The sequence below is a fragment of the Nicotiana tabacum genome, chromosome 8 (genome assembly GCF_000715075.1).
Source record: "Nicotiana tabacum cultivar K326 chromosome 8, ASM71507v2, whole genome shotgun sequence".
NCBI lineage: Eukaryota > Viridiplantae > Streptophyta > Magnoliopsida > Solanales > Solanaceae > Nicotiana > Nicotiana tabacum.
The window spans coordinates 69,673,720-69,685,729 of record NC_134087.1 but is presented as its reverse complement, the minus strand read 5'-3'; the positions used below and the strand labels follow the sequence as shown (position 1 = coordinate 69,685,729).

The 12,010-nt window shown below is 37.9% G+C and overlaps 1 protein-coding gene across 2 annotated transcripts; it reads left to right on the top strand.

Moving 5' to 3' along the window:
* The first annotated feature begins 6,970 nt into the window (after positions 1-6,970).
* LOC107764213 (protein WVD2-like 3) lies at positions 6,971-11,352 on the top strand. Of its 2 annotated transcripts, none has more exons than XM_016582765.2 (7): positions 6,971-7,076; positions 8,987-9,550; positions 9,801-9,883; positions 9,993-10,080; positions 10,300-10,371; positions 10,524-10,634; positions 10,841-11,352. In XM_016582765.2, the coding sequence occupies exons 2-7, from the start codon at positions 9,020-9,022 to the stop codon at positions 10,958-10,960; spliced, it is 1,005 nt and encodes a 334-aa protein (XP_016438251.1). In that variant the 5' UTR covers positions 6,971-7,076; positions 8,987-9,019; the 3' UTR covers positions 10,961-11,352. The 2 variants fall into 2 exon arrangements, with proteins under 2 accessions (XP_016438251.1, XP_075075445.1); XM_075219344.1 differs by having other exon boundaries at positions 7,036-7,113.
* The last annotated feature ends 658 nt before the right edge of the window (positions 11,353-12,010 follow it).

Sequence of the window (12,010 nt, the reverse complement as noted above, 5' to 3'; positions counted from 1 at the left end):
CCTCCATCTGCAATCCAGCATTGCATAAGGCTACCTTTCTGCCTTTCGAGGTTAAGCTCTACCTCCATCTGCATTCCAGCATTGTATAAGGCTACCTTTCTGCCTTTCGAGGTTAAGCTCTACCTCCATCTGCATTGTTGCATTGCATAAGGCTACCTTTCTGCCTTCCGAGGTTAAGGTCTACCTCCATCTGTATTTCTCTGCATTGCATAAGACTACCTTTCTGCCTTCCGAGACTAAGCACTGTCTCCATCCTGCATTGCTCTGTATTGCATAACGCTACTGTTCTGCCTTCCGAGACTAAGCACTGTCTCCATCATGCATGGCTGAAATATCACCACTTTATCACTCTTGCATCGGCTGAAATATCGCCACCTTTTATTTACGTCTTGCATCAGCTGAAATATCGCCACCTTCTGCATTTCATGGGCTGAAAGATCGCCAAATTGTCCAAAGGCGTCATTGTTCGGAGGCACCATTTGCATAGCCCGAGAACGCCATGCCATGGACTGAGGACCTCATTCTATCTCTTGCATATCATTATTCAAAGGAATCATAGTTCGGAGGCAACATTCTCATAGCCCGAGAACATCATTTCATAGCCTGCGAATCCTTTATCATACGCTTTATGGCCCAGGACGTCATGGTCCGAAGACGTCATCCTAACCGTCCGAGGACAACATTCATGGTCCAATGGGAACTTGCATCACATTTAAATTTATGCATAATGCATGCTCACTTGCAGGTAAACCGGCTAGAAACGGGCGTCTCAGCAGGGGCGATCTCGCTCCAGTTCCCGTAGCCTATCAGACTTTGACCATCCTTCTCAACTCGAACATCGCGTTCGCTTTTCGAAATCTCCATCGACATATTCCGCCAATAGATCCTGAACTACATATGTCCTGATAATGCTTAGTCTCGGAAGGTAGAAAGATAGCCTTATGCAAGGAGTAAAAGGGCAAAATGATGATAGAATATTCTTAGCTGATAGCGGATCGAGATATTGCGACTGCTGGGGATACTGTGTCTACTGGGAACACTGTGTACGGATAGCAGCTGTGAATAAGTGCAACGGTTCTGAGAGTTATATTCCTGAGCAATGTGAGTCTCGTGAGTGTATAGTATATTTGATGATTTTGCAACTCAAGTGCGTGCATTCAAAGAAAAATCGTGAGTTTTGTAAAGAGGGGAGGTTAGTTCGTATTCCCGCTGGCTTTGCTTGACCTGCTCGACTCCGTTCCGATGATATTGGGCGTATCATTGGGGTAGCGTTTCTAAACGAAGCAACTTTAGTAATAGACATGCATGATTTGGTAAAGAAATGTGACAATAAATACATAATTAAGAATAGTTTTCTTTAGATGAACTGACGACTGCGACGTGGTCCAAGATACTGCAATTTCTCTTGCTCTGGAATTTTGAGGTCCTCCTCAAAATTCTACCCCACTTTACCAGGCTGCTGCTTCCGACGGCTGCTTGCGTCGAATGGCTGAAATCACTTCGGAATTTTGAGGGTCTTCCTCAAAATTCTGCCCTAGTTTCCAATAGCGGGGGTAGATGAAAATTTTATTAAATTATGACCGAACCCATAGGGCTGCCTATGTATCCCCTCTTAAACGGGAATCAGGTCAGGCGTAGTTCAAATTACATCATATGAGGAAAGCATAAAAGTCACACATAGTATCGCTTCACTGCATCTGAATTGATTGCCTTCGGCCAAACTTCACTGTCCATTTCTGCAAGTATGAGGGCTCCTCCGGTGAGGAACCCGGTGAACCATGTATGGAACCTGCCAGTTGGGAGAGAACTTCCCTTTGGCCTCCTCTTGATGTGGGAAAATCTTCTTTAACACCAACTGCCCCGGTGTAAATTGTCTTGGCTTGACTCTTTTGTTGAAGGCTCTGGACATTCTGTTCTGATAGAGCTGACCGTGGCAAACTGCATTCATTCTCTTTCCGTCTATAAGAGCTAGCTTCTCGTAGCAACTCTCTACCCATTCTGCATCGTCAAGTTCGGCTTCCTGTATGATTCTTAAGGAGGGAATTTCTACCTCGGTGGGAATGACTGCTTCTGTACCATAAACCAACATATAGGGAGTTGCCCCGGTTGATGTGCGGACTGTGGTGCGGTATCCCAACAAGGCAAATGATAACTTCTCATGCCACTGCTTATGCTTTTCTATCATCTTCCTCAGTATCTTCTTGATATTCTTATTGGCGGCTTTTACAGCTCCGTTCATCTGAGATCTGTAAGCTGTAGAATTCTTGTGTTTGATCTTGAAAGTTTCACACATGTCTTTCATCAGGTTACTATTGATATTGGAACCATTATCAGTGATGATTGACTCCGGAATTCCGAACCGACAAATAATGCGGTCGCGAACAAAATATACTACCACTTTCTTAGTCACTGCTTTGTAGGATGCTACTTCAACCCATTTGGTGAAATAATCAATTGCCACTAGAATGAGCCTGTGCCCATTTGATGATGCTGGCTCGATAGGTCCAATAATATCCATTCCCCAAGCAGCGAACGACCATGGAGAGCTTGTTGTCGTAAGCTCGTTTGGAGGCACCTTTATCATGTCTGCATGTATCTGACATCGATGGCATTTTTGGACATACTGGATGCAGTTCGTTTCCATATAATCTCCGAAGTATGCGTTTCTGAGTAGGATATGCGAGTTCTGAATATTCTCCTTTCGTCAAATATTCCTTGATATCATGAAACCAAAGTTTTTCATCCGCTTCTTCTTCTACATGAGTGCAACAAGCTGGCTGATCATAGATCTTTACCAGAATAGGATCAATGAAGTTCTGGTCTGAGTGTTGTATCATGGATGATAGGATAGCCAATGCATCGGCAAATTCATTCTGAACTCTGGGAACATGTTGGAACTCTGTCTTTGTGAACTCTTTCCTCAATTCCTGTACATGATGCAGATAAGGGAGTATCTTGGAGTTCTTGGTTGCCCATTCTTTTCGGACTTGATGTATAAGCAGGTATGAATCTCCGATCACTAGCAATTCCTGAATGTTCATGTCAATGGCCATCTTGAGCCCTAAGATGCAGGCTTCGTACTCGGTCATGTTGTTGGTGCACGGGAATCTGAGCTTGGCAGACACCAGATAATGCTGGCCGGTTTCTGATACTAGGACCACTCCTATGCCAATTCCTTTGAAGTTTGCTGCTCTATCGGAAAACATTCTCCAACCATCATAGGGTTCTGCAATATCTTCCCCTATGAAAGATACCTCTTCATCGGGAAAATACGTCTTTAGAGGCTCGTATTCTCCATCCACGGGATTTTCAGCAAGATGATCTGCCAGTGCTTGTCCTTTGATTGCCTTCTGAGTCACGTAAACAATGTCGAATTCACTCCGCAGGATTTGCCACTTGGCTAGCTTGCCAGTGGGTATGGACTTTTGAAAGATGTACTTCAAAGGATCCATTCTTGATATGAGATAAGTAGTATAGGCACAGAAATAGTGCCTCAACTTCTGAGCTACCCATGTCAGGGCACAACAGGTGCATTCCAATAGAGAATATCGGGCCTCGTACGAGGTGAACTTCTTGCTGAGATAATAGATGGCTTGCTCCTTTCTTCCCATTTCATCATGCTGCCCCTGAACACAACCGAAAGCTCCATCCAATACTGCAAGGTAGAGTAATAGAAGTTTACCCGGCTCGGGTGGGACCAAAACTGGCGGCGTTGACAGGTATTCCTTGATTCTGTCAAAGACTTTCTGACAATCATCAGTCCATTTGGTAGCGGTGTCCTTCTTCAACATCTTAAATATTGGCTCACAAATGACAGTGGATTAAGCTATGAACCGGCTGATGTAGTTAAGCCTTCCCAAGAAACTCATAACCTCTTTCTTGTTCTTTGGTGGTGGCAATTCTTGGATGACTTTGACCTTTGACGGATCCAGTTCTATTCCTCGACGACTCACAATGAACCCAAGTAGTTTTCCGGCAGGAACCCCGAATGCACATTTGGCGGGATTCAACTTCAAGTTGTACCTTCTTAATGTGTTGAAGAACTTCCTCAGATCTTCCATGTGGTCATTGACTCTCTTGGATTTGATGATGACGTCGTCTACATATACCTCGATCTCTTTGTATATCATGTCATGGAAAATAGCAGTAATAGCCCTCAAGTAGGTGGCCCCGGCATTCTTTAACCTGAACGGCATCATCTTGTAACAATACATCCCCCACGGCGTAATGAAAGCTGTTTTCTCCGCGTCTTCCTCATCCATCCATATCTGATGATACCCAGAAAAACAATCAACGAACGACTGCAGTTCATGTTTGGCGCAGTTGTCAATTAGAATGTGTATGTTCGGCAAGGGGAAGTCGTCCTTCGGATAGTATAATCATGACTCATCTCACAATATTTTGTATTATTTTATTGGGTAACATCTTATATGGTTTTATCCTACTAGGACCTAAGAAATATTAGAGCACAAATTATAAAATTTATGTTATGAATATTTTGTCGAAAAAACCCCAAAAAATCCGAGAAAACCGAAAAAAATCCGAGAAAAATCGAGATTGAAAAATCCAACTTTTGTTGGTTTGGTTTGGTTAATATATTTAAAAATCAGAGACAATTGGTTTGGTTTGGTAATTGGAAAATCCGAACCAACCCGGTCCATATACACCCCTAGGTGCCCATGAGATCTTGTACAATCCAATTTGGGAGATAGTTTTACCAATATACTTCCTTTAACAAAATAGTAGAAACTTATCTCAGTTATGTGCTAGTTTGTTTAGACTTTTAGGAATATAAACAAAGTCGATACGATCAAGCAAAGTTGATAGTTTTCAAATATCTTCGTAAGGAACTTCTATCTCCCATGAGTTACTAATTATTTTTTCTGGATCATATCAATAACATTCTTTGCATTTGATAAAATTTTCACCTTCTTTCAATTATTTGTAATTACACGTTCAAGAGTCATTCTTATAGCAAGCGTTTCAAAAGTCATGACTTTTTCCACAAATTGGGTTGGGGATCTATGGCATGAAGCAGTTTTCCAAGACCAAAGCCGTAACATGAATACTCCCTTGTCTAGCATCCACTTGTTAACCTGTATATCATGCTAATATTTTTTAATTTAGAAAAAATTTAACAAGTTACATTTAAGAGTAAGATAACTTTAGTATCACAAGTTCAATATTTGACTATCACGGTGATTGAGGGACATGAACAACAAATTAACTATGTTAAAAAATTCGTTAATATTCTATAAGTACTTCGTACTAGGTTTTTTATTGATAATAATTATTTACCGCTTGTTTTCCTTTGAAATGCAATTCATAAACAAAAACAAAATTTTATGCATGACAAAAGTTGTGGAGTTATTTCTAATGAATATTTAACGCTTATTGTTCCTTGCATACGTTCTTCTGAATTTTGTTTAATTTGCTCCTTGGTATAGGCTCTTTTAATTACAATAATTATGGTCGCACATCAATTATATCTTTGGTAGTTTATCGGATAAGAATATTACTCGTCGATTCTTTCTTTTTTGTCCGAACACATAAAGAAATTAAGAAAAATAACATATATAAAGAGCTTTTCCTTTTGCTATTTTACCTTCTTCTTCCTGCTATAAATAGCATTTGTCTTCTTTTACTATATACTAGTGTTAGTACCCGCACAACGTGCGGATAATATTATGATCCTGCTATATTCTGTAAATTAAAAAGAATAAATTATATAAATAACTATTGGTATAAACTTAAATATTATAATCTCACATATTGTCGGTGATACAAACAAATAAAAATACAATATGATTCAAAAATAAATACCCATTTCCTTTCAATTTTCATAAAGTATTTTTCTTATTAGTCTATTCCAAAAGAATGACAGATTTTTATATTTGGAAATAATTTAACTTTAAATTTTTTATTTTACTCATTTTACCCGTAATGAGAAGCTCTTACACTCATACAACTATCACGGCCCCACAAAGCTTTTAGGACCACAAATTTCAAAAGTTTTCTTTTTCTTTTTTAAACTTCGTGCCAAATCAAATAACAACATCTAGGGAGGGTAGTGTATATGCAGACCTTACCCCTACTCCGGAGGAGTAAAGAGGCTGTTTCCGATAGACCCTCAGAACAAGAAGAAGGAAAGAGATAGTGTATCGGTAACAGCTAAATTCAAACTATCTCATCGAAATTGAAACTGAGTGAAATAATACTATATGGAGTAATAACTAATAAAAATACATTTAGTAATATCTTAATTTAAATTATAAAAATATATTATATTATTATCTCAACATAATAATTTCTCACATCAACATCAACTTCTACCGACCTAAAATTTTACAATAACAAATTAATATATACACACACGATGATTTATTGACAACCAATTTATTCTAACTTTTGGGAGTTACCAACATATAAAATAATTGGATCGTAATTTGCTCAATAATTTTAATGTCACCTCGATTTTTAACCACACAATTAAAGCCACTTTATTTTTAACAATTTAAATAATGCTTTTGGGATATAGTTAAGATTAGTATATTATAATTAAATAAATGTTAAACTACTTTAAATGTACCATGCACATGTAGTAGAGGAAGATGAGTTCTTACATGTAATTCTTAATTAAATGAATTTTACGTTATGATTTTTGTAATTCACTTTATTTTGTGTAAATAGTAATCCCAAATAATGCAATTATATTCCTGTATATGTTTACTCTATCTAAATCTATTTCATTCTAATTGACACACATATATATATTGACCTCATCAGTTGCTCAATCAATTAGCTCATACGCTTTGAGAGAACATAAATATCAACAACATAAATTATCAAGTGACTTTATATTAGTTTGTCACTTGGCTAAATGAGAAGACAAACTTTTTGCTTTAATATATATATATATAGATATAGACTAGTAAAAATTAAAACCTAAATAAATAAAGTTCTTTCTTTTCAAAAATCACATGCAATCTGGATAAGAATAGGCACATATAAATACAGTAACAGAGACCGACATATAGAACAAGAAGAAGAAGAAGCAAAAATTGATCTTTCTCAAGGTGCGTGACATAGAATTCTCAAAATCTTTACATCTAGGTGATTGTGTTATTTTTGGTACATTTTTTTCTTTCTTGTGAGACTGTCGATCCGTTCGAATTTGGTTATAATGCTATATTGCTATGGAAATTATGGGGTAGATCCAGATAGGAGAAAGGTCTTTATCAATTTGCTATACTATTCATTTCCTGGAAATGTTACCAATGTGGTTTTTGAAAGACCAATTCTTTAATTTCTTCAATCTATTCTTGTCTGGTTTTAAGGGTTTGAGCTGTAATTTTGGTGGGTGTGATAATTTAGACAAAGAGATGAATGTCTCATTATTTAACGCGTTTCAAGTTTGATTGCCGATTACTGATATTTTGGTTGATTAGAACATGGAGTCAGATTTTAGATGTTAATTTAGAGGTAAAAATATGTGAAACAATGGGATTTCTAAAATATTGATATTTAGATGTCTGATTCTGATTTTCTGGAAGAAAAATGTGAAACAATGGGATTTCTGAAAATCTTGATATTTAGCTCAGTTTTCATTAAATTGTCCAATATTGATATTTGTGTTTTGTAGCGATGATATTCAAAAGTAAAACATAGACTATAGTTGTATCCCTGCTTTACCTTTTCATTTTTCAGATATGTAATTCATTATGAGGTTTCCATAAAGTTTGTTCTGCGATTGGCACAATTTATGCAACCCCCCCACATCTTGATTCATATATGATTGTCCTGTAGGTATTATGTATAACTACATGCATATTTTTTGTGTTGGACTCAATGCGTGGAGGTGTTATGATTGGAGTTTACTTCCCTTTCTATCTCTGTGTTCTCCTTGTTTCATTAATTACTGGGAAGCAAAATGATTCTGGCTCTTTCTTTTTGTTCCTTAGTATTAGGACACCCATCCTTTGATCCTAAACTACACTGTATAAATTTGATTTTAGTATTACAAGGCTTCTCGCTTACCACTTTAATTTGTTAGAAATGTGTGCTTGAATTTATTTAATCTCAAACGCACAATAGCTGGAGAAAGCGACTCAGAAACTGCTGCTGGATAGAGAGTCCGTGTTATACTGATCAAAGCAAATGTTTCACCCTTCTCAATATAACCTGGATCTTAGGGAAATTTGGTTTACTTTCATTAGATCTCTTTGTGTAACAATCAAGGTTTTTGATGGATATGACAGGACTTCACTAATTATTTATCACAGAAATTATAAAGGCTATTTTTTCTTGGAACAATAAGATCTTTCCGCCTTGTCTGACAATGTACGTTTTTCCAAAATGAACATGGCACATCAGTATGCTGATTCCTAGTACCTAAGAGTTAATCTGTCCTATTGCTATCATGCTTCTGAAGATGGGTATCTTTAAGTTCATTTTGTGCACAATTTAGTGGGTCAAAACAAGGATGAATGTGCCTCTAACTGAAATGTTCGCAGTTGGCTGTTGCCTGATTTTGCCTATGATTGTTTATAAAGGACAATTTCGAGTGTCTATGCACTTGTGTATTCAGTATTTAAAGATTGTTTAAACATTAAATAGAAAATTGGCATCTATATATCATCAACTGTGCAGAAAAGAGGAAGTATTCGGTTGTTATTTTCGATGAAGAACTATTTGATTATTATTGAGAGATCCTATATTGAAAGAAGGAGTCCTCTTGATACTGGAACGTAATATCAAAATGGTTTCCGTTTCACTAACTCAATGGAACCATCCAAACCTGTTTGGATCAAGAAATTTATGTGGTTAGTGCAAAGTTATTAACACATACAGGAGCACGCAATTTTTCTAGGATAACAAATTAATCAAATTACTTTACCACTTTTGATGATGAATCCAAAAGATATTCTAGCTTGATGAAGCCCTTAGCTATAAGTAATGTTTTCTTATTTTATTTATATTATTTCAGAGGTTGACGGGATCAGAAATTACAGACATCTGTATGGAAAAGCAGCAAGACTGTACCATAAGTTATTCAGATGGTGTTTCTCCAAATTCAAGTTACATGAGAGACAGTAATCAAAATGTGTTACAGTCATCTGAGCATGTTACTGCGGAGCAGAGAATTGATATGCTGAAAGAGAACGTTGAGATAAAGGAGTATGAAATGAAGGAATGCACAGCTGAAATGTCAATTGAGATCTCTGAAGTCTGTGAAGCTGAGCGCAGACAGGAACAAGATAGACCAAGCTCAAATTGTGAGATTGAATTGCCTTCAAAACAGAAAACATCTGACGCCTCAAAGGTAAAAGATGATAACAAGAGACCAAGAGCTTCAGTGAAATCAATAACCAAATCTGTAGCTGGAAGCTGTAAAACAAAATGCACGGTTCCCCAACCATTTGCTCTGGCAACTGAGAGGCGTGCTTCTCATGGAACTCGTCTTGTTGGGAATGATGCAGGCATCGTTAGTGCTGCGCAGAAGTCATCCGAAGGAAATAATTTGCAAGTCCCAAGATCTGTACAAAACCAGGTTTGCCCCCTATGCTTCATGTGCTTTTTCACCACTGTCTACTGGACTATGTCATTGAAGGGAGAGGATGAATCCATAACACCTGATACTGCAAAATGACAAAGTCCTCACGTTTTATTTTGCTTCCGCTCTTGGTTAATGGGAAAAGTTAATTTTAGATGAGCAGTTAGTGCATAACTACTGGAGTTAAGGTCTATGGATCAAACAGCATGTTTATCTCTGAATTTGTGGCTATGATATTCTTTCTCAGGTTTCCTTATCAGTTGCACTTAAGAAGCCACTACAATCTGATAACAAGCATTCTGATGAGGAAGACTCATCGATTGCCTCTTGGTATGATCTTTCTCCTTAATCTAACTTGATGAAGTTTTCGCTTTTCTGAGTTGTATCCTTATTTTGGGATTCTGCTTTGCCATTTGATGATTTCCTCAACAATGAGAAGTTCTGTGATCTCAGCAAGAAAATCCAGGGCCACTGTTGCGTCCGCTCCAACATTTCGGTCATCTGAACGTGCAGCGAGAAGGAAAGAGGTAGCTGTTGATTTGTGCTTCTGCTTAGGACTGTTGAAACTGCTGATAAAGTTCTACCATTTGATGGGTTTTGACCTCATTGTCCCCCCTCTACTCGTCCCCTCTAAATGACATGAAAAACAAAATAACAACAGAAAAGGAAATACTGGTTCTCCTTAAAGTGAAAAATCTGAATCTTGGCTGATTCTTGCTTGCTTTTTGTTTTTTCCCTTATTTCAGTTTTACTCAAAGTTAGAGGAGAAACATCAAGCTTTGGAGGCTGAGAAAATTCAATGCGAGGAAAGAACAAAGGTATATGTTGTTTCTGCTTTACGTTGCTGTCACCTGATCCTGGCTGTAATAGTGGAATATAGATCAATGAACACCATCCGACAGAAACCGAATAAATGTGTACATTATCATTTATATTTAACAATATTTTTCGTTCTACCTTCTAAACTCAGGAAGAGAGAGAAGCAGCTATGAAGCAACTGAGAAGGAATTTGTTGTTCAAGGCAAACCCAATGCCAAGCTTCTACCAGGAGGGACCTCCACCTAAAGTTGAATTGAAAAAAGTAATGCCATCGCCAATAACTTACAGAAATGTCAACCTCTAGTTGAGGTTAACCATAGTTTAGTCTGCCGTGTGACTGAAATATTTTTTCTTGTGGCCTTCTGGCATGTTAAAAGTTCACATTGGGTTGCTGATTTGTTGACACATCTCCTGCTGTTTATCAGCTTAACCACCTTATAATTCTATTTTCTTTTTTTGGTACTGCAGCCACCACCAACGCGTGCAAAATCACCAAAGTTTGGCAGAAGGAAAAGTTGTGGTGACACAGTTGGCTTGGATAAAGGTGTCGGAGCTTATGACCAAGCAAGTAAGCATATTCTTGGTTGAAATGCAAATACCACCTTTGCTTCTCGAAATAGTAAAGACTGTCCTAATATCCAAAGAGGTTCTGCTACTTACAACTTGAATGAGTCCAGTCATGGAGGGGAGACAATTGAGTCATATATGACTAAGATGCAAGAAGAAATCAATACGGATAATATCCTACATTCTTGAGCCTTTGGTGAGTTTTCTAATTTAATAAAGGGAGAGCCATTATTTTCTTATGTTTCAGATCTTTTGACAGCTTTAAGGGGTGTACGATTGACTTATTATTTAAACTGCAAAACCTTTTTTGCAGTGGTCTATGTAACTTTAATTTATGAAGTGTAAATTTCTGTAAGTTATTCCCATTCTTGTGTAAAGAAACTCCAATTTCTATAAAGTTCTATTTCAGAATACATCCATCTTTTATATTGCAATTTGAATAGTATCATTTTCATATTTTTGCTGCCTTCTAGCCACAGGGGTTCACTGTTATTTATTTTTATCCAATCATAGAAGTCATTTGCAGTCGCCTCATAACATGCCTGTTAGTGAGATTCCAAAAGGTAGGTTGTGCAGAAAGTGGGGATATCAAGTTTGCTAGGTTTTTTCCCATACCTAGTGACGGGGAATGTGATACAACTCAGGGAGAACCACACCTCAAAAGCTAGCTATTAAGGTGGGAGAGCCCAAGGCTATATAAACCCCATATCAACATATTACCGATGTGGGACTCAAGTCCCATACCTTGCAATGGACCATAACAAACCATCACGCTCCGCATCTGTCATCCCCGACGGCTGTGCGCTAGACTTTTCTAGCCCCGAGCGAACACTGCAATACCGGCGTCACCATCCATGGCACGGTGGGCACGGAGGGCGGTGGGTGATACCATTGATACAACCCAGGGAGAACCACACCTCAAAAGCTAGTTATATAAACCCCACATCAGCACATTTCAATTCCGATGTAGGACTCAATTCCCATACCTTGCAATGGACCATAACAAAATGCATGGTTAGTGGTTCTACTTAGTGAGGGAAATACCAAGTGAGAGGCACAGGGCCCATTAGG

Coding starts and splice junctions, on each gene's coding strand:
- LOC107764213 (XM_016582765.2), top strand. CDS start 9,020: ATGGAAAAGCAGCAAGACTGTACCATAAGTTATTCAGATGGTGTTTCT. Junction 10,372..10,523: donor AATGCGAGGAAAGAACAAAG/GTATATGTTGTT, acceptor TTCTAAACTCAG/GAAGAGAGAGAAGCAGCTAT. Junction 10,635..10,840: donor CTAAAGTTGAATTGAAAAAA/GTAATGCCATCG, acceptor TTGGTACTGCAG/CCACCACCAACGCGTGCAAA.